Consider the following 22,987-nt stretch of genomic DNA (forward strand, 5'->3'; position numbering starts at 1 on the left):
ACAGCCCCCCCCCCCCCCCCCCGCCAAAATAAAAATTTTACAGTCACGTGATAAATTATAATTGCATGGTTATTTTTAACCTACACTCTTTCTAGAGTGTTATTTAACCTGAAAATACAGTGTATAATTATGGTTACTATTTCATAAGTCCAAACTAAGCTCTATTTATAAAATTATTTTGCTTTTAAGTAACCACAGCGAGTATGTATATTTATTTCACACACTGAGATGAAAACAAACAGGGCTGGGTTCGGGCTCTGGACCCAGGGGTCCACCCAGACCCGCCCTTGTGGGGGCCATGTGGACACCCACGCAAAGGCAGCTACCGGACCCCATGCAGCCCATTTACAATTTACCACGCCCCCTCGTTTGTCTAGCTTTTTGTGGAAAATTATTGACATCATTAAAGTGGAAAAGGAAGTATTATAATTGTTTCACTATCCAACTCAAAAGTGCTGGTCAATACAATTATTATATTTTAATTCAGTTCCCATGATTTTGTGTTGGGAAAACTTTCAAAGATTTCACTGCTTCATTTAATGAAGCAATTTAACCCATTTTGACCGTTAGTAATTTATAAAACTTGACCATCAATAATTGATCTGGAAAGAATATCAAAAAAATGTTAAGCTAATTCATTGCAAAAATTAACGTTCCAGGTTGGTTTAAAAAAAAAGTTGTTTTTAGGTGTTTATTTTTTTCAATTTTCCAGAGGCCCGGAACCCCACTATTCTCTGGGGGGCTATTCCATACCCCCCAGGGCCCCCCAAAAGATTACGGTACTGCAGAAGTAAGTGGCCCCTTGCTGCAAAATGTAGGGCCACTGCTGTTAGACCATGGAGTATGTGTTAGAACATGGTCTATACCTTTTTTTACATTAATAAAAAATTAAAGGGTTTTTAAGGAGCTCTTTAAAGGATTTAAATAAATGTCTTCGAATATACATGAATATCACTAGATTGCTTATTTACTCATAGTTTACCATAAGTAGAACTATTATTAATGAATCCACTGCTTCACTATTAACATAAAAAATGCAAGCAAAAAGAGTACATATTTGAGGATAAATACTATTGTGAAACACAAAATGCATGTGCAAAGCATGGCTTTGCTGCCAGAGTACAAAATCAAATAATAATAAAAAAAAAACATACTTAATGTGCTTTAATTTTAATTTTTATGCGACTTGAATAACATATGTATTGAGAAGTTTTTACAGGTTCTATTGAGACATTTAAGATCATTTAATGGAATTTGAACAAATAAATTAAAAAACATTTTAAGGAAATTGAGGAGGCGTACGAATCCTGTATAATGTTAAGTCATGCTGGTTAGCAGAACAAACCGTAGCTGTGTAAGAAGGCTGGTGATACAAGCATGATTAACAGATTGAAAGCAACTCGTTAGGAAGAATCGTGAAAATTTAATCATGGAGTTAGTGGCATATAATGCTAAAATAAGACATTTTTTTTAGGGCGAAAGGGTGTGCGTGTGCATGCGCTTGTGTACTTTCAGTTTACAATGGTTTTGGGTCTACGGACCATGAAATGAAAATCTAAAAATTTTTTTTACAAAAGTTGCACCATGGTAATGGCTATAATAGGTAGTATTTATTTGAAATTTATCTAAAAGGCAAATATGTTGAATACCATTGACTGCTTTATTTACTCAGGAGCCTGCATTCATGCTGAGCTGGTCAAAAACTGTATAATTATGAATCATTCCTGTAGGTTAGCTTTACTTATATCAGGAGTGGACCCAGGTTTGAGGCTGGGAGAGCTCTGAAGTTGAGGTGGGGTTTTCCAAATAATAAATCATAAAAAAATTAATTACTCTAATATTTTTTCAATTAATTCTGAACCATTTTTATGCAAGGTGGTATCGAAAAAATACAGACTATGACTGGTGGGCAATTCACTACTAGAAAATAATGTGACAGTACATTCACAATGTTTTTCATACAGTTTCTGAACACTTTTTTTTTATTAGACATACTGGAAGCTGCTTAAACCTAGACACAAATCAGTGAATTGTATTTCTCATAACAGACTCTTCCATAAGTGAAAACCATGTAGGAAAGGTTGTTTGGGGATTTCCCAGCCATGGCAGCAGAGATGCCAACTTTAAAAACAGGTTTGTAATTACAATTAGTAATAGATGAAGGTGGTCTGTAACACCATTATAATTCGTAAAAGTGTAACAGTGAAGGAAAATTCGTAACCATTACAACTGATTAGTAATTGTTGGCATGTCTGTGGCGGTGATTGGTTGAAGTTGCCCGATAGCAAAATTATAAATATTTATAAAGTGAGCGAGCGCTCTCAAGACCAGCGATACCCAGCTCCGCACATAACGCAGTCCGGCAAAGATCAGGCCTCTCGGGTTCAGGTGCGTTTCAGGCTGTTTCCGTTTGCCGCCAGATTGCATTACTGCGCTGCCAGCCAAAGTTTTCAGTTCGTTCAGAGTTTATCGTTACCGTCAGTTTTCATTCCAGTACAGTGTTTCCTTTTTTCTGGCAGGCTTAAATTTCATATTTCATGGCCTACACGATACATTTCCATGATAATTTTATGAAAAAGACTGATGATTATATTGCATTTTATTCTTCCTACAGAGCAGCTTAATTCACCTTTTTTTTTTAATACCGTTGTAATGTATATTAATTTTTCTTGGGTGTTCCTGCCAACCCATATTAGTTAGATAATTCAGGCAAATAGCTAATCCGTAGGGACACCTGTAATTCGCGATTTCATTTCGTGTCAGGGTATTTCACAAAACGCTGTAGCTTTTTCTAAGAGTCGTGGCGAATTGTGTGAGGGTGCAGCAGCATTACGGTGACCACATTCCTCATCGGCCCCGTCAAGAGCGGGACGACACCTCTCACCGACCTCAGCCGATAACCACAGGAGAAAAGCTACACAGTATTTTATGAAATACCTTGGACACGAAATGTATTGGCGAAATACAGGGGTGTCCCTACTAATCCGGCATGGCAGTGCAATTTGAAAAAAAAAAAAAAATTTTTTTTTATTTATTTTTTTTTTATTTTACAAAACTGACATGGACTCGTGGGGAAAGCGGCGTCACTCCGGCATGAAGTTGGGGTCGAGGTAGTTGTAGCTGGAGACCTGGCCGAAGGACAGGGGCGAGTAGTCCTGGTCCCACACGCCCCGGCCCGGCCCGGGCACGGCAACCAGGCGGTGGGCCGGAGGGTGGGGGGCCGGCGAGTACAGCTGCGACACCGCGCAGTCCGTGCAGAAGTCGACGGAGCCGGGCGGCCGGCACGTCGCGCAGTGCCACCGCACGCCCACGATCGGCTCCTCCGCGCAGTAGTCGCACTGCAAGCCACAAAACCCCGCGTGAGCTTTGAACACACATACTGTATAGAAGTCGCGAGTGGATAGGATTTAGTCTACGTTTTTTTTCAGGAGCGTATGATGAGCAGCCTTGGGAACTTCACCCGCTTCAGTGCGCCGCCGTAACGCCCCGTATTGTCTCAGGTTGTTATTTACACGTTAGAGCGCAGCACTGTCGCCCGCTGTCATTCCCCCGCACCCCCCACCCAACATTCACTGCAGCTCAAGGTCGTTCAACGGGAGGGGGAATGGGGTGTTTGAAGAGTTCGACACTTGTCCGCTAGGGACCGCCGCAAGTCGATGCCCTAGAGATGGTGGCGATTGCGGCGGTTAATTAACCAACTACCTCAAAACCGTATTAGAAATTTTAACCTGGGCTGGCGACTTCTATACAGTATACATATTCAAAGGCGTACGACAGCGCATTCGAGCTTACCGTACAACTTGTGTATCTTGAGGGAGAGAGAGATAAGAACCAAGAGACAAAATATCAGTAAAGACCGGAAAAATTTGCACTTTGGATGACCTCCAGGATAGTCTCCACCGTCCCCTACACACTCAGGCAAATGCCACCTGCTCATTGGCTACTGACTCGTGACACCTGTCGACTGGGAAGCTTGCGATTCAATGTTTTTTTTGTTTGAAGGTATTTCATTGGCTCAAAGTCCTTCAGACAAACTGTGAGCCAATCAGAGAATCAATTTAAAGGTACAGTTGTTTGGATTCTATCATATCGTGAAATGAATCCGCAAATTTTTCCGGTCTCTAAATATCAGTTTATACAATTTTTCATTGTTTGGTACTCAAAATATGGCTTCATTAAAGTATGGTATATAATTTAATTGAATGCCTGAAGTTAAATAATAACTGGCTGCTACAAATTGTTATCCTTTGTTATGTCACAGGTGTTTATTATTTAACTGGTGTTTAGTTTTTAACTCATTACTGAGAATGTTATGGGTTACTAAATTTTTGCATTTGATCTTTTCAATGCAAAACTATAAAATAAAATAAAAAACGTTATGGCACAAAACCTATGTGAAATAAATGAGGTGTCTTTCGGTACCTATTCCTCCTTCAGTTTTTTTCAAACTGTACCTTAAAACCTATGTGAAATTAATTTGGTGTCTTTTGGTTCCTCTTCATCCTTCAGTTGTTTTCAAACAGTACCTTAAAACCTATGTGAAATCAATGAGGTGTCTTTTGGTACCTATCCCTCCTTCATTTGTTTTCAAACTGTACCTTAAAACCTATGTGAAATTACGTAATTTGGTGTCTTTCGGCACCTATCCCTCCTTCAGTTGTTTTCAAACGGTACCTTAAAACCTATGTGCTTCACAAACACTTTGTTCTCCTCCTTGACAGTCTTGATTCTCCTCAGCAACTCCAGCTGCATCTCTGCTGAGCTCTGAGCAATCTTGTCCACAGCCATGTCTTCATCCTGCGAAACAAGCGACAAGAGACAAGCTTGCAATGTTTCATAAAAAAGAATCTCATCACAAAGTACAGTGTACCTCACTTTAAAGTACTTCTTACTTTTACATAATTATTTTAACTTTATCAAAACCCAACAAATTAAATTTTTGAGGAACAAATAAGCAAAAAATACATGAATAAAATCAGTCATTAGAGAGCCAAAATGTACAAATTAACATATATAAAACCCAATAACCCATTTTGAGTGAGAATTACCAACAGCGCCATTCCTTTAATTTGTGCCCACAATCATACCTGAACTACACAAGAAGTATTACACTTACTGATATTTTTCAAAATTGCCACTATTCTACATTGATTTTGATGTTACTGATTAGATTTAATAAGGTTATACTGTATTTTCAAATTGCTAAAAAAATTTTTACTTAAGTGCAAAATACTTTCATTATTAAGTAAAAAAATTAAGGGCTGTAACATATTTCACTGCATGGGTATGGGACAAAATTTAAAATCATCAATAAGAGCAAATATAGAATGAAATGTAGCATTTTTTTCAGATGAAGCATAGAGAAATAGCAGCAACAACTTCATGCTGACTATATTAATTTCATTCAATTTAATACATTAAATATTTTAATTTTGGTGATTTAAGTAAAGTTTTGCTTGAAAAAAAAGCTGATAAATGTCATGATTTTGGTTGAATTTCGAGCATTATGGTGAATTAACTTGCTTGTCTGTGTTTAATAGTGCACTTACATGTTTTTTTGGTGTTTTGTTTTATCGCAATTCACCATATAATCTGGTCCCTAATTATAAGTAAAACTTCTCAATTCAATAACTCATTTGAACAATAAAGCCAAAATAATAAAGTACGCGATGGAGAATCACATCTGTAACAAAAACATGGTAACACAAAAACCTACAAAGAGTCTTACAGTTGACTATCTACTCTCTTCGTTATTCCTCCTCTCTGCCTTTGAGCGCCACACTCCCGAGTGTTGCACTTCTTGTTACGCTCGCCTCTGCTACCCTACTGGCTGCAAAGAACTTTCATTTTAAAAAAAAGTGTGCACAGCCTCTTCCACGGTTTTTGCAGTTTCACCGAAGCTGCTCACATACCGTCAGGTATTCGTCCGTCGCCAGCGCATCTTCTTCCTGAGCGGGGAAGCCCTGACCGGCCATCTGGACGTCGTCAGAGTCCGTCATGTAGACCGGAACGTTGTGGGACGGGAAGAAAGTGGTCGGCCGCATCAAAAAATGGTTGTGTCGCTGGTGGCGGTGACTGCTCTGCACACACGTCAAAACATTCCCAAGCGTACGTGAGACTGTCGACAATAACACAGCAAGTACAAAATGATGTACAATGTATAGAGACCGGAAAAATTCGCAGATTCATTTCGCGATAGTCTGAAATTCATACACATATACCTTTAAGATGCTCACTGTTCGTCTGGGCGACTCTGGGCCAATGAGAAACCCTCAACCAAAGAAATAAAGAACCACTGCAAACCAGTTGAGACGACTCACAAGTCAGCAGCCAACAAACTGGCGTTATTTGCCCGAGTACACAGAGGACTGTGTAGACTATCCTGAAGGTCTTCGAAACCACGAAATTTTCAGGTCCCTAACAATGTATTCAACTTAGGCTGAATTCTACAACACGGTACTAAAGCACTGTAGGAGAAGGTGCAACAAGAGAACTCTGATCAAGTCCAACCAACATCCAGTTAAAAAGTTCTACTGACAAAAATGACCAAAATCTATCTAGCTTAGCTCAACCTTTCTGGAACCCACCTTTGAAATATAATTTTATGGCAGTAGCATAAACTGTAAGAAAAACATTTATGGCTATTTACTCTATGTCAATTTCTCTGAAAATTCTAAGAAAGTTGTTCTAACGCTTAACATTTCTGTTTCCAAATTTGAAATGTTTAAGCAAGGTCAATTAAATTTGCTTCTTTTTCTTTTACACAAGATCAGGTGTATACAGAATGGTTCCAACTATAAATTATAAATTCTAGGAAATTTCAAAGATTTCAAGGACCAACAATGTATTTTTGAGGTTCAGCAAACAAAATAAAAGTGATGAAATGCAATAAAATATTTTTTTTTCTTCTCTCCTTTAATCACATGATAGAGTTATTAACTTCAATACCTATATTACTACAGTTGAGCATAATTCAAGTAATTTTTGGTAGGTCTCTCTTAGCTGAATGCATAGTAATTAGCCCAGAGTACTATCTTATGGTGTATAGTCACTAAGATAATCAATTTCATTTCAATTTATTATTAATTTAATTAATTAATTTCAATTTATTATTATAGTGGTGACCTCCAACACAGTAATAGTTAAATCAGCATACTCATTAGCTGTGTTGGAGTCTATAATATCATATTATTTTATTTATAATGCTATAACTACAGTGTGATAACATTATAATAGAAGCAATAAAAATAATAATACCAATGGAGTGGTAATATATTTGTATGTAAGTAAGGATGGCATGAATTATGGACTTGACCTTTCATAAAACTGGCACGCACATTATAGTCAGCAAGAAACTTGCGCCAAGCGGGAGGAACACGTAAGTCGCACTTCAAACCCCACCAATTATACGAGGTTCCCCTTTCACGGACCTGACACAGGAAAGTTTCAATGAATCAAAGATGGATGCTGCAAGGTGACCGCTGTGTTCCAAGTCACGAAATGCTGAACAAGTCGAGGCATTACCCTCTGGATTTAAAGTGTGACAAACGTGACAGCTGAGGGGGTGGGAGATACAAGGGGGAAGGGTCGGAACAAACAGCCTCCCGATTCAGTCGCAGGATGGTTAAAATGTACAACGGACAAGAGCGGATGTACGCCAGAGTGCTTCAGAATACAACCACAAATTAACAGTTAAACTAAATTCAAGCAAGTGGACGAATCGGGTCCGGATAACTGGCAGTTCACTGTATTTGACCCCGGGGCCCCTTAGTTTCTCTCGGTTGCTTAGCTGGCATTTTACCTTCCTTCCTTCGAAGACGCCAGAAGCCTTCGGCTGCCTTCCAGGGACCGGCAATCCCGCTTTCTGCAGTTTTATGAAATACTTCTGGACTCTACTGCAGACCTGGGTTGGAGTTCTGTTACCTTCAGAAACATAAAAGCTAAGTGACTTACGAGTTTCTGCCAGACTGAATTACACACACACCAGAACAACACAATACTCGGAAGAAAAAAAAGGGTACTGTAATGGTTAATGGCCCAAGATTTTTTAGAAATAGTTTACCTTATTCAAAATTTCTAACCATGCTTTGAACCTCTTTACATTCATAAAAATTAAGAAGGTTTTTAGAGCCATTTAAGGATTTTAATGTTTTCAGATATATGTACATGAATTTCAATTTATTAATCTTTTTACTCATACTTTACCATAAGTAAAATTATTATTATTATTATTATTATTCGGAAAATAATCCACTGCTTCAGCATTGACAAAAGAAATGCTGGTACTAAGAGTATTTCAGGACCTGAATACGCTCGTGAAACACCCTCATGAATCACTCACAAAGTGCAAGTGCAAAAGATTTCTTTGCTGCCAAAATCCAAAAGGAAATAATAAAAAAAATGCACACACAATGTGTTTTAAACTTTTATGCCACTTGAATAATATGTTTACCTATTAAGGCAGATTGCAGGATCCATGGTACAATTTAAGAGCACTGATGGGCCCTTAGGCAATAAAAATCAAATTAACGGCATTTTTTTAATAAGGAAATTAAGGAGGCATACAAATCCTGTTAGCTACAATATCTGCAGAAAACCATTTTAAAATGTTTCTGAAATTACTGTAAAATGTCAGCTTACTTAAGAGAAAATTTATTAATTTTTCAATTATGAATATACTTTGGGCAGTTTAAAAAAACATTTAAGCTCGTTAAATATGTAAATCTTACTTTAACAAAATACAAAGGTTTCACATTACTATGAACTCAAGTCCAAAACAGAACTTACAAAAAATTGTCCTAATATTTATACCAAAAAAATCAATTAGGAATGTTCTTTTAAACTCTTATACATAACTTAATTTTTGTGAGTGTTTACGAAAATATTTTTTAAGCACAAATGTGGATTAGATTAAATTTTTTAACACACAACTGCACAAAAGCAACATTCCTTTTACTGTTTTTGTGCTAAGCAGTTACTGCTGACTAACCTAACGCTGCTGCAATTTTCTTCCAGCGACGAGTTTCTTTTTCTTCCGGGGGATATTCGATCAACAATTCCTCCAGGCGACGCTGCTCTTCGGTCGTCCACAGCTGGGATCAAACAATTCAATGTTCGTTCACAATCACTGTAAAATAATTTTTTGACCGTAAACTAGTTTGTTTTCCGGTTTGTTGCAAGTTCAGCCAGTGTTATTAATAAAAACATGTGTTTTTTTTTTTACCTCGATTTAAGGTTAAAGGAAAGCACAAAGACTGAAGAAAGTACGCCAATTGCAAAGACTACATCTGAGAATGCTAAAAGCAAGAAGAAATTACGTTATCAATAGCCTACAGGCTGTGCACCGGCATGCGTTTGAACCGCATCGTTTTAAGGACGAGGGCGAGCGGCAGCACCTGGTTGAAAGTTTCCGGCTTGCTGTCGTCGAACTCGCGGCCTCGCACGAGCACCCTCGACCTTGACTTCTGGTCGCAGGTCTCCAGGTCAGCGGTGTCCCCGCCGCCCGGCTGGGGCTTGCCCATGTTCTTGCGCGTCTGCGAGCGACACGCCTCGTTCAGGAACGCCACCTCGTACTGGCTCCAGTCGATGTCCGGCAACTGGAAATTTTCCATCGATAACAAAAAGTTCCCACCATGGGCGTCGCAAGGATATATTTTTTTTTGGGGGGGGGGGGGGGGACCTTCAAATGATTTAGTTTTTTGAGGAATATCCATCCCCTGGAAAAAAAAAAAAAAAAGTGGGGAAATCAGGGGTTCGAAGGTGCAAAAAGGTGGTTTTTAGGCATTGTTCTTTCCTAAATCTTGTAATTATAGTTGGGTGCAATATCTAATTTATTTTTTATAAAAAAATATTTTCAGAGAACAAATTTGTAAAAATCACGAAAACTACGAAACTAAATATATTATTGGAGGGGACGAAATTGAAGACTTTTATTATTGGGGGGGACGTGTCCCCCCCCCCCCTCCGCCCCCTCCTGTTGCGATGCCCATGGTTCCCACAGTCCTTCTTCAAGAAACTTTCCTGAGATTTTTCTGTCCCGTTTAAATGTTTTTTTTTCCCTGTCTCGACATTATATCCGAAAAATAAATACAATACAATACGAAATACACTATCAACACACTATTCAACTAACATACACAACATGCAAAACTGACAAATAAAATGTTTTTCCTGCAAAATATAGGCCTTCAGTTATTATATCATCATTTTCATTACTGTCTTTTCAACTTTAATCTGTTATTTTATCTCATCGGGAGTGTTAAAATGTTTTATATTTTTTGACCTTTGTTATGCCTGCACAAAAAAAAATTGTTACTTGCTGTATTGTTTATAGTGTTTTTTTTTATCAATCATTGGCAAGACCTGATTCATGGCAAATAGATCAATATTTTTTTTTTTTAATCAATCATTCATGTGTTGCATTTGTAAATATTTGTAAACGGCTTAACAGGTCCAAAATCATTGCGTAAATACACCTGCATGATCGAACTGACTGAATATAGGTACCGGATACCTCTGCTATAACTTGTGGCGCTGGGACTCCAATGTCTTCACCTTTCTGGAGCTTCTCGATAAACATCATCGGATCCTGTAGCGCCGCTTTCTTGACTGCGAGCAGGTCATCAATGTCCTGAATTAAAGTAAAAACAAAGTGAACAATGACTGAAAAAATTTAATCGACCTCTGGTCAGTTAGTATTCAAAAAAATTCCAATTAGCCTATAATTGAATGCTCCTGATATTCGATTCAACAGTTTAAATCATGTTTTTAATAATTCATTACAGATAGATACAAGTGAGACTCATTCACAAAATATTTTTTTTAAATAAAATGAGTGTAAATACAATGTAGTAAGCCAAGAAGACTTACTCAGAAATTTGGATTTTTTTTCCCCTGAAAAATAGTACATACATTCATTTTTTTATGCAACAAGTAACCTGTGTATTGAAAAAAAATATATAAATACCATACCAACTCTATTTTTTTGAAATCAATTGTATAATCATAACAATTTCGAACTTAAAATTTTGGTGGTCTGAGAAAATGTATTGCCAGTTTTTTTTCCCTTACATTTTACATAATTTTATTAGAGTGCCCTATATTTTTCTATTTTTTTCCCCTTCAGTTTACTTTATTTTGTATTTTTTTTTTGGACTCTGTGATGCAAGTTTGTGTAGGTATGTATAAATTATATGAGAAAAATAATTGTTGTTTAGCAATAATTTAATATCCAATAAAAACTGTACTCCAGTAAAAAGTATTCACAGAAGCTTACTGACATACTTGCATGCAACCAAACGTGAATAAATGAGTGACTGAATTAAACCTTAACGTCTTACACCCGAATCATTTTTCTCCCCCATTTTAAAACACATATTTCTGAAACAGATAATCCAACGAAGAATAAAGCTACCACCCAAATCATAAACCAGAATAATTTATAAGACATGTAAATAAATTAATAATTTAGAACAAAAAGGACTTTAGGTATCATCGGCATGAAAGCCACTGGAAACTGTGAGAGATTAAGAAACTAGAATAGTGCAGTGACTGAATTAATGATAGAGAAAGCCTTACGATAATGGGCCCATCGCACATCTAGCCACTCTGTGTTGTACCCTTTCCAGCTATTTAATTTCCTTCCCTTAGTATGATGCAGCATATTACATCATCAGCGTCACCAATGTGGAATATGCCTTCTCCTTTACTCTCCATCCTGTCCCTTTTAGTGTCCTACTAATCAGCCCCAGCCTCCTACTCCCCTTATTTATTACCTGCTGCACCTGCTTTCCCCAACCTAGGTCATCCTAGGGTTACTCCCAGGTACTTGTATTCCTCTATCTCCTGAATTCCCTGCCCCTTCCAACAATATACTTGTTTAGCTACCTTTCTTCTCCTTGTGAATCTAACTACTTTCATTTTGTTGATATTAATCCCCATTCCATTTGCCCTCGACCATCCCTCCGACTTCTCCGAGTCATCCTGCAGGTGTGTCACTTCCCCCACAGTTTCGTAGATCAATGGCGGTTCTTCATGAATAATCTCGGTCTATATTCAATTTCTCTCCTACATCATTTATCATAACTAAGAACAGCAGGGGCCCCTTAACACACCCTGCGATACCCCTGATGTCACATTCCCTTCTTCTGTCCATTCCTTTCCCACTCTCATCCACTGTTTCCTATCCCTCAGGATGTCTCCTGTCCAACTCACCACCCTGCCATTATCTTTGAAAGATTTGTGCAATGGGAGTGCATGACTTGATGTAGGCTTTTGGACATACGCCATTGCTTAGCACATGTATGTTTGCATGTCGCACCTGTGTTTCCGTACCATGTGCGTCTCTGCCTGAGGACGGGAGCAGATAGCAGTTCCCGAAACGTCGCTTGTTTCTGTTTTAGAAAACTGTTGTGTTTGTTTCGTATTTTCGTTTGGTCGTGTTTTTGTCTCGTTTTGACTGTTGTGCTGAATTTTTTGGGTTCAATATTTTTTGTGCTGTCATCATTTGTGGGGGTTTTTTCATTTCTCTCTTTTTTTTTTTTTTTTTTGGAAAACTATTGTGTTTGTTTCGTCTTTTCGTTTTGCTGTGTTTTTTTGTCTCGTTTCAACTGTTGTGTTGAATTTTTTTGGGTTCAAAATTTTTTTGTGCTGTCATCATTTGTGGGGGTTTTTTCGTTCTGTTAGTCCATTTTTCTTTGTTTTTTGACCATATTCCTGTTGTGGAATATTGTGTGGCGTTAAATCCTGACAACAGCAATTTTTGCTTAATTTGTGTTTTTTGTCATTTGTGTTTTTTTGTAGTTTTCTTCTGCAGACATACATGTGCTAAGCAATGGCGTATGTCCAAAAGCCTACATCAAGTCACCACCCTGCCGTTCTCTATCAAATTACCCACCATCTCGAATGCCTTCTCAGAATTTATAAAGATGACATCTGCCAGCTTACCTTCATACACCGCCTCCACCAAGTTCTCCAACAGCCCAGCTAACAGTCTGTCACAGGACAAACCCCTCCTAAAGCTATGCTGCCTCTCAATCCAACTCTTTGATTTGTCCTACCTTAAAAATCGGCATCACCACTGCCTTGGCAGCTGCCCTACCTCCAGTGACTGTTCGAATAGCACCTACAGATACCTACAGACCACCTTACCTCCTAGTAAATGTGACTATTGCTGTACAGGGGCTTATAGGCAGGACACCGGAATGTCATTCCTATAAGTGACATGAAAACAGGCTCCAACCCCATGGAGCAACAATGGATTACATTGAAACTCGCTGGGAAAACCCATCGCAACGTGCATCAGAGTACTGTAAAATAAATGAAGGATTGGTCAAAGACATATTCAAATTGTCGAGATGTTATACGTCAAAACTAGGTAAACTTAACAACACAATCCGCAATAGATTTTTACTTACCTTAATAGCTTTAACTCTTTGTGCTTCAAGTATTGCAATTGTCTTCAAAAGATTTAGATAATCTTTATTTCCCCTCAGAGCTAAATGATCCGACTCAAAATAGAATTCGTCATCAGCATCGATGTCGCCATCGATAACTGCTTTGTCCACATTATTTTCACAACTATCAGCGACGTTTTCATTTCCAAACATTTGTTTATCATGATTTGGGTCCATGTTACTTCGTCTTTACTATTGCTAGAGACCGGTCACATGTCACATTAGTGAACAAAGTAATGAAAATATTTACTCTGTTTTTTTCAAGGACAGCACTACATAATAGATGACACGATGACAGATCTTCAGTCGAACGGGAGTGTAGGCAGGCAGAGGGAAAATAAGCATATACATTTTTTTTTATTCGAGTGGAAAAGATTTATTGATTTTTTTGTGCAATTAGCTGAATAAATATAATTCATTTTTATGTGAATAGTGTGATTGAAAATGTAATTATTTTATCTGTTTCTATATCTGATAAGTAAGATGTCTCACTTCTGTCGTGCATGAACCCCACAACACAATTTTGGATTAAACCGCCGCTGGAGCATTAATCCATAGTATAAAGTTTTCTTAATTAAGTGACTTAAAACGCCACTTGTGTTGTCAGTTATATTTTATCTTTGATATATAACCATAGCTACATTTCTATCAACCTTGGTATTAACTTGTCTATGATCTGTGATTGTTAATAATGCGCGAAAATTCTGCTGTTTAGTTGTGGTTGGCATGGAAACGTGGTTACATTGAAGTATAACATTTTGTCGAAGATTATATAGTTTGTAAATCGTAAGTTCACAAATGGCCTTAGTAGTTAGTAATTTTATCCTGTATTTGTGTTCATTTTGTTTGGAGAAGCACATATTTCAAAATCCGTGCACAGTTGTTCAGCCAAAGCAGTCCTCGTGAGTTCAAAATGCATGGCAAAGCACGAACTAAACAAAGATAGTTCAAGATAGGATTACTTTAGATGGAGAGTATGTACCAAAGGGGATGAGGCATAAATAAATTTAAATGAAATTACCATAATATCTTTGTGGATGAGATGGACCGTGGATGTGAAAGTTAGGGGTGGGCATGCTGGGACGAGTGCTCAGGGGGGGAAGCAGCAGCATACGTGACAAGGCCTATAAAACTATGGTCCGCCCCATGCTGGAGTATGCCGCAGCAGTGTGGGACCCATACACGGCAGTACTTGAGAGGGAGCTGGAGAGGGTGCAGAGGAGAGCAGCTAGATGGGTGAAGGGCAAGTGGAGGAGAACGGACAGAGAAGGGAAGGTGGAGTGCAGTACCACAGATATGATGATAGGAATGAGATGGGAGAGCTTAAAGGATAGAAGACAGAAGGAGAGATTGGTCAAGATGTACCAGGTGCTGAGTGGAGTGGGAGGATGGGGAGAGCTGGGGGGAAAAGTCAAAATGGGAATGCCTAGAATTAGGAAGGAAAATACTAGGAAGGTTTTCAAAGAGAGGAGGAGAACAGAAAGGGGAAAAAATGTGATGGTCGTGAGGACAGTAGGGGAATGGAATAGGCTGGAGGAGGAGTGTGTGGCGGCTGGGAGTGTGGACCAGTTCAGAAGGAGAGTGAGGGGAAAGTAGGGAGAATGCTTGCCACCGGGCACTTTGTACCCAATTGCAGCTATATATTAAATTTAATTAATTAATTTAATTTAATTATTCTAAATTGCGATACCATAATACTGATGACGTTACAAGGATGGCTTCGTTTACGTCATTACCACCCCTTCTTTAGGGTCAAACGCCGGAATATGCGGTTTTTGGCCGGGGAACTGTAAAAACTGTTAATTACGTAGGTATTTCATTTTTTTAAATATATTTTTCCGGTATTGTAAACTAGAATGTAATTTTCCCGTGCTCTATTCTTTTTTTGTGATACTGATTTTTTATTATCAATGAAATTATTCCAGTTCAAGATACCGAGGAAATATTATATTAAAAAGGTTTCACTTTCAATAAATTAAATACTGGTATCACAAAATAGAATTGACTTGAATGGACTATTCTGGTTCACGATGCTGAGAAAAATTACCTTGAAATGTCTCAACTTCACCCAATTAAATACACGTATCGTAAAGTAGACTATACCGGGCGAGACTGTAGTCTACTTCATGATACCATAAAAATTTGATTGCAAAAATCTTCAATTTAAAAAAAATGAAATACTGGTATTGAAATATGATACCGAAAACTAAAATTTACAGAAATAAATTTAGTGAAAAATACTCTTCGACATTACTCTGGCCAAAAGCCACTTTATTTCCCCCCTTATCACTTAAGGCTGTAGCTATAGTAATATTGTAATCGACCTCTGTCGTGATAACAGTGTTCCGTCAAGACTATAATATCAAAGTATTTATAATGTAACTGACATAACCTAATCAACTGTTCACTCTTTTTTCATTACCTGAATGAGTGCTAACCTAACATATTAAATTCCACATTTGATCTAACCCTTACATCAACAATGGCGAACATACACAAAAAAAAAAAAACAACCTTTTTAGCAATACTTTTCAGTACTCTCCTGTGATGTTTAACATTTTAACTTCGGTATATAGCAAACTAATGAGTTCCCATTCTCCAAATACACTTACAATATGAAGCTAACTACTTCCAAACAATGAAACAACTACACGTCAACATTGTCAACTCCATTGCTACTAAATCATTGAAATCATTCTGTATTTCAACCTCATCTCATTCGCCTACTCCTATGACATCGTTATTTCTCCCATTTTTTTTTTTTTTTTTCCACTTGTAAAAGCTTTTCAATTTCATGGTATCAACATCTAGAAAAGACCCAAGTTTAGTTTTTAAAATGGGGTGGCGGGGGGGGGACAGCATTTTCAGCTTGGAAAAGCATGTGTTACTGCAGAATTTTAACCAGTCCTCTACCTTATGAAATAAAGAGCGAGAAACAAGAAACAAATTGCTGCAGTTAGATGGGTGGTGCCTTTTTGTTCTTATTGCACTCAGGAAAGTAGAGAGGTAATTTTGAAGGAGAGTCTGCTTTCCAAAAATAACACTAAAGTAAATTCCAGAAAGCTTTTTTTTTATTTCCTGGCTTTTTTCGAAATCCTTCTCACCCTTTTATTTTATTTTTATTATATATTAATCCTGTTGTTGCAGTGGCTCTAGACCAGTGGCAAGTAGACCTCACTGCTATTTAACCCCCAATACAAAAAGAGGGGTTTGAAGCCTGTGTCTGTCTGTGGCACTGTAGCTCCCAAAGAAATGGCCCGTATTTAATCTTTTTTTTTTATGGCGGGCTTAATCAGGATTGTTAGATATTTTTGATGAAAATCTGTTCATCCATCTAAAGAACATGTCATTTTATGCAATTATGCGTTTGTTAGCATGGAGGTAGAAGACTAATATCTATGTTTCTGTACAGACATACCTAGTAAAAAAAAAGTAGTAGGCCTATATTTATAACTGCATTGTAATGCTTTATGGAAATTGTAATGCAAACATAATCTTTTCTGTGTAAAAGTTAATATATTACAACTGAATGAAGATAAAAAAATAATAATCCTCTAATTATCTAAATATGTGTGAGTTTCAAGTCATTAGCATTAGCAGTTTTTTTAAGTGTTCGTTTTTTTTAAATTATTAATTTAAATGTTATCTCTAACTCTCCTTAAGTTCACCACACTCTTCGCCAATACACTTTCTTCGTCCAAATTATTCCATACCCCAATTGTGCATGTTATCAACTAGCTCTTCTCCATATCCGTTCTCTCTCTAAATACCTTTATAGATTTCTCCCTCCTTCTGATAGGATTCCATCTCTCAATCCTGTATCCCTGCTTTCCCCCCCCCCCCCCCCCCCCCCTCCTGCTCCCAACTAACATCTTGTACATCCTCACTTTCCCCCATGCCTGCCTTCAAGCTTTTGTAACCCTTACACCATATGTCCCTCGTTATCTCAAACGGGCATTTCACCTACATTAATGACTAAGAGGGTGTTGTGATGTTTTAATGAGTTCTTAGGTTGGGTACATTACAGATAGTTCAGATTGTGAGAATGGTTGGTTTTGATTAGATTAGTTACATTAAAATTACTTTGAAATTGTGTTTTATGTTAGCTACATGAAAAAATACAGTAAAATTGTATAAATGTTTGGTTTGGTTGGGTTAACTACATTTCAAACTGGTTATTCCCAGCAAACCATTCTAACAATCTGAACAGTATTTTAATTTAGTCCCTACCTAATATAACCAGCCATCGTACTATTTAATTAAATTGGTTCAAGTTTACACCTTGATACTGTTAAAGCAGAACAACAGTGTCTTTGGTAAAAAATAAAAAAAAAAAAGATGTGGGAAAGATGGAGTGGGCCAATGATAACATACTTGAATGGAAGAATGAAGGGCATTATAGTATTTAATATAACTTAGCTTCTTTTTTTAAAATTTAAGTCCAAATTTCCTATGTTTATAGTTTGCCTCACGTATATCACTAGCTAAATACTTACATTTTTTTTTTTGTCCTATGCAATAATAATTTTGCTTAGACTACTCTAAAGATAATATTTGTTGTATTTGTAAATACTGCAATGTAAATTTTTTTCTGGTAAATTGTAACTTACCTAGTGGGATAAATTAACGGATAAATAAACTTGGTAACTTTATTTTTCCCCTGCGAGGGTATTAAGATATTGCGACTGGTTGTTTATACTTGGGAAGGATTTTGTGTTGCAGCTTCTGGAAATTAAAGTGAATAGTAACTGATGTGAAAGGTTGGTTAGCTCAGCTGTGTGAATTACAGTTGTAACAAAATTTTAGTGTTACATACTTATGTAGTTGATCCAACCAGTGCTCCACTTAGTTACTATTCAAATTATTTTCTGGGAGCCACAACTCTGTAGCCCTTACGGGTATACAACAACTTGTAATATTCTTTATACATGCTGATACATTTTAATTTATATAATTTATTTCACGTAGTTTTATTAAGCCACATCTTTCAAAAATATACCTACGTTATAGATAAGGTTTTTGGAGCATAAAAAATATTTAAATTATTTATTATCTAGAAGGTGCTCGGTGGTGGCAAAGTGAAATAAATGGAAGTGATTACTGCCCTTGTTTGGAGTAAAAAAATTCTAATGCAAACTTTGGCTGTAATCACAATACATATGGAGTTATTATGCACAAAAAACAATATAATATGAAGTGTGCACGCTCGCTGAATTGACTGCAAAGCACATGAGCGCAGATCACTTGCGAGCAGTTGAACACTCCGCCTTGAAGGTGGTGCGTCAGGACATCTGCTGTAAAGGCTGGTGAACATTAGAATGTCATTTATCAGCGCTTTCATTGGTTCCACTTAGTTGCCACTGTCACTCACCTTGTATAGGGGAAATTAAAGAATCAACCCACATTTTTAATCATGTAAGTGGTTCCTTGTCTCACGTACCTACACACTACTTCCAATATGAGCTCATTCAGCAGCAGATAAAGATAAGAGAGGGCAGCTTAGTTTCGTTTGTGTGACTTCCACAAGGCTGGCTACAACGCTGGATACACTGACTCTTTTCCTTTCAAGTCATACTAGGGATGGTATCCTGTAGCATGTTCTTAAAAAAAAAAAAATTAACTCGTTGAAGTGCACCTTCTTTGCTGAGTGGGCTACAATATTCGAGCATTGCAAAAATTTCGATCGTATGAGGGGAATAGTGAGGTAAGTGGTGGGGGAACCGGTAGAGGAGGAGAGTACGGTCAGCAGTGATGCCACTTCAATGTATGCACTGTAATACCTTTTTTATTTAATTGCCAGGCCTAGCTCTTCCGAATACGAGCACAATTACTACACTCAACCGTGTCCTTGGAATTCAAAATTATTGCTATTTCAACTCAATATTTTCATTGTATTTTCAATGCTCTTAGCATGTCTTTTTCTTTCAAAATATTGACTTCTGCTTCACTTTATAACCTTTTCTGTGATCAGAGAGGTTTTTAGTGATCTTGATACAAGTATAGTAAATTTTACAGCTAGCGTTGTATATTACTTGCTGATATGGTTTTCCTTTTTGATTGCAGAGCTCGAAGATGAAGATAGAGGAAGTGAAGAGCACAGCGAAGACGCAGAGGATCTCTGCACACAGCCACGTCAAGGGCCTGGGCCTCGATGAGAACGGCATGGCCATCCAGATGGCGGCCGGCCTGGTGGGGCAGGAGCAGGCACGGGAGGCGGCCGGCATCGTCGTCGACATGATCAAGTCGAAGAAGATGGCGGGGCGGGCGATCCTGCTCGCGGGGCCCCCCGGGACGGGCAAGACCGCGATCGCCCTGGCCATCGCACAGGAGCTCGGCAGCAAGGTCCCCTTCTGCCCCATGGTCGGCTCGGAGGTCTACAGCTCGGAGATCAAGAAGACCGAGGTCCTCATGGAGAACTTCAGGCGAGCCATCGGCTTGCGGATCAAAGAGACAAAAGAAGTGTACGAGGGGGAGGTGACAGAGTTGACGCCGGTGGAAACGGAGAACCCGATGGGGGGCTACGGGAAGACCGTGAGTCACGTGATCATCGGGCTGAAGACCGCCAAGGGCACCAAGCAGCTGAAACTCGACCCGTCCATTTACGAAAGCCTTCAGAAGGAGAGGGTGGAGACGGGGGACGTGATATACATCGAAGCAAACAGCGGAGCCGTGAAGAGGCAGGGGCGGAGCGATACTTATGCCACTGAGTTTGACTTGGAGGCAGAGGAGTATGTGCCGCTGCCCAAAGGCGACGTCCACAAGAAGAAAGAAGTAATACAGGATGTGACCCTCCACGACTTGGACGTGGCGAACGCCCGGCCGCAAGGGGGGCAGGACATACTCTCCATGATGGGGCAGCTGATGAAGCCCAAGAAAACAGAGATCACCGACAAGCTGCGGAAGGAGATAAACAAGGTGGTGAACAAGTACATCGACCAAGGGGTGGCGGAGCTGGTCCCAGGAGTGCTCTTCATCGACGAGGTGCACATGCTGGACATCGAGACGTTCACGTACCTGCACCGCGCGCTCGAGAGCGCCATCGCCCCGATCGTCATTTTCGCCACGAACCGCGGCCGCTGCATCATCCGCGGCACCGAGGACATCATCTCGTCGCACGGGATCCCGCTGGACCTGCTGGACCGCCTGCTGATCATCCGGACGCTGCCGTACGCCCGCTCGGAGATCGAGCAGATCCTGGCGCTGCGGGCGCAGACGGAGGGCATCCAGGTGGACAAGGAGGCTCTGACGCTGCTGGGGGAGACGGGGGTCAAGGCCACGCTGCGCTACGCCGTGCAGCTGCTGACGCCCGCGGCGCTGACCGGCCGGGTCAACGGGCGGTCCACCATCGCGGTCGACGACGTCAAGGAAGTCAGCGAGATATTCCTGGACGCCAAGTCGTCCGCCAAAATATTGACTGTCAACGAGGACAAATACATGAAGTGAAATAACAAGCCAGGCATGATGAGTGCTATCTTATTCTCGATCGCCAAGTATACATATTTTAATTTATGTAAAACTTCTGTTTTGCAATAATATTGAATCTTTTATATTTATCTGCATTTGACTGTATTCACTATCAACTTCTCTTTACTAAAAAAGTTTAACCTATTACCTGGACTGTATGAATTGTTTCAAAGTTTCAGTTACAGCCAATTATAAGTGCTTTTATGGAAGTACAAAGTTTTGCTGCACTTTTTTCCCTTAAGTTTTTTTTTTAAATTTAAAGTTGTATATAAAGTAAAACAAATTAACAATAACTTTTCATCAATACTGAAACATTCTTGTTGCTTAAAACACTGTCTTGTCAATTTTATTGAGAAATAAATCTCTTAGTTGAATACAATAGTTACACTTATTTACAATAGTAAATTATCTAAGGTGCCTTTTTTTTGGCTATTATTTAGCTTTAATTTCACACAGTATGTTTCTAGAAAACTTTGTCTTTAACTTTGTTATACTTTTATTTTGGTTGTACTATTGACATGAATGTACAACTAAAGTTATTTTATCCAACACAACTACCTTTTGGATTAAAAAGTTGTAAAAAATAATTATTAAACTAGGAATCCAAAGATATATATTAACTTACAAATAGCTCTTGTTAGAAATTAAAATGTTATTTTCACATATTCATAATATGTGCAGATGTGCTTGAATTTAATACTGAAACTTGGGTAGAAAGAGTGGTTCATTTGTAAGTAATAATATTAGAAACAATATTTATTATTAAGTTTAATGTGTAACGTACTGGATCAACATTTGCAGATAGGATTGGTCGTTAAAGCTGAACAGAAGTTTGAAGTGATGTTGGTCAATGTTACTGTAACTGTGATGTGAAGGTGGGAAAGTTATGTTCTTTATAAATTGTAACGCTAGATGGGTCAGACCAAAAAGTTAAAAAGAGTTTCAAAATATTAAACGTGTGGCAAATAGAAAATTGAGGCTAGCTAGTAAGTTATTTAATTAATTTTTAAGAAAATTACTATGCAAATTTGAGCCATCCTTTAATCAGGGTATCTACAGGTCAGAAAAAAAATATTTAAAAAAATCACAAAATGACGTATAATAGTGCTGAAAGTCTATTGTCAAAGGTTTGTTTAAAACGCCTTACTTAGACTTGGTCACAAATTTTAATATTTTACAGTTCAAGACTGTCCACTATTTCTATTATATAGCATAGAAATGCAGTAGGCTTCTGATAGTCTGGCATCCAACTGTCTGAAATTCCCGATGGTCCAGCATGGAATTCAGCCAACCAAACAAGCTTAAGCTATGTATAAAAGAAAGTAGTACTTGCCGATGATGTGAAAACATCAACCCTCACAACAATCAAATTCATGTGTTCTCATGTTACAAATAAACTTATGATACAAAACTCCAATAGAAATTTAAAATGCTGAGAGAGATAAATATACAGAAAATATTCATTTTAGGAAAACACTTAAAGTTTTTCCCCATTTTAAAACCTAACTGTTCTGTTCAACAAGAAGATACCATAGTTCTCTCAGGGCTAGACCAACAGGAATACTGAACACGTCGCATGTAAATGCTTCAATGCTGAACATGTGACGTTTCCCCCTAGACTGTAACTATCATTGCCTGGAATAAAAGGTAAAACTTTCAATGGTCCATTAAGCTATTAAGTTGTAGGCTTATTTGCTGGTGTCTCTTCCTGCAGGATTAAAACTTAAAAATTCAGCACATCAAGGGAACTGATAATATAGCTACCGATTATTTGAGTTGGTTTTATTAACATTTAATTAATATTATCGGATCATGTACTGTACCTGGCGTGATTTATTGATGTATAAATATCAGCTTCATATTCTTTTGAGAAGTATTTGGGCATTTACAATGTGTTTAGTGATCATAATTTACATGAGTTAATGTAAGATATTTTTAATTTTTTAGATGTTAAGAGTGCTTCAATTGGCACCCCATGTCGGGTGCCATAGCTTACACTCCAGACCTCCGGCTAACTCAAAAGTACAGTCAAATGCCCTAACTTGGGACAGTTTTGCACTGTAATAAAT

General features: G+C 38.2%; 2 protein-coding genes across 2 annotated transcripts; one reads left to right on the forward strand and one right to left on the reverse strand.

Annotated features, from left to right (window-relative positions):
- Positions 1–3,017: 3,017 nt before the first annotated feature.
- LOC134539809 (ZZ-type zinc finger-containing protein 3) lies at positions 3,018–13,772 on the reverse strand. The gene is made up of 8 exons (XM_063382092.1): positions 13,416–13,772; positions 10,514–10,630; positions 9,396–9,596; positions 8,990–9,092; positions 7,802–7,923; positions 5,913–6,080; positions 4,675–4,797; positions 3,018–3,338 (listed from the first exon to the last, which is right to left on the reverse strand). The coding sequence occupies exons 1-8, from the start codon at positions 13,629–13,631 to the stop codon at positions 3,084–3,086; spliced, it is 1,305 nt and encodes a 434-aa protein (XP_063238162.1). The 5' UTR covers positions 13,632–13,772; the 3' UTR covers positions 3,018–3,083.
- LOC134539808 (ruvB-like 1) lies at positions 13,759–21,292 on the forward strand. The gene is made up of 2 exons (XM_063382091.1): positions 13,759–14,240; positions 19,518–21,292. Exon 2 carries the CDS (start codon positions 19,527–19,529, stop codon positions 20,895–20,897), a length of 1,371 nt encoding a protein of 456 aa, XP_063238161.1. The 5' UTR covers positions 13,759–14,240; positions 19,518–19,526; the 3' UTR covers positions 20,898–21,292.
- Positions 21,293–22,987: the final 1,695 nt, after the last annotated feature.

The sequence above is a fragment of the Bacillus rossius genome, chromosome 16 (assembly GCF_032445375.1).
Source record: "Bacillus rossius redtenbacheri isolate Brsri chromosome 16, Brsri_v3, whole genome shotgun sequence".
Taxonomy (NCBI): Eukaryota; Metazoa; Arthropoda; class Insecta; order Phasmatodea; family Bacillidae; genus Bacillus; species Bacillus rossius.

Bases quoted from the DNA above. Each gene is read 5' to 3' on its own strand.
- LOC134539809 (XM_063382092.1), bottom strand. From the start codon at position 13,631: ATGGACCCAAATCATGATAAACAAATGTTTGGAAATGAAAACGTCGCT. The intron at 10,631-13,415 runs GTAAGTAAAAAT...ACTTTAATTCAG, and splicing joins AAAGAGTTAAAGCTATTAAG to GACATTGATGACCTGCTCGC. The intron at 6,081-7,801 runs GTAAAATGCCAG...ACGTGTGTGCAG, and splicing joins GCGTCTTCGAAGGAAGGAAG to AGCAGTCACCGCCACCAGCG.
- LOC134539808 (XM_063382091.1), top strand. From the start codon at position 19,527: ATGAAGATAGAGGAAGTGAAGAGCACAGCGAAGACGCAGAGGATCTCT.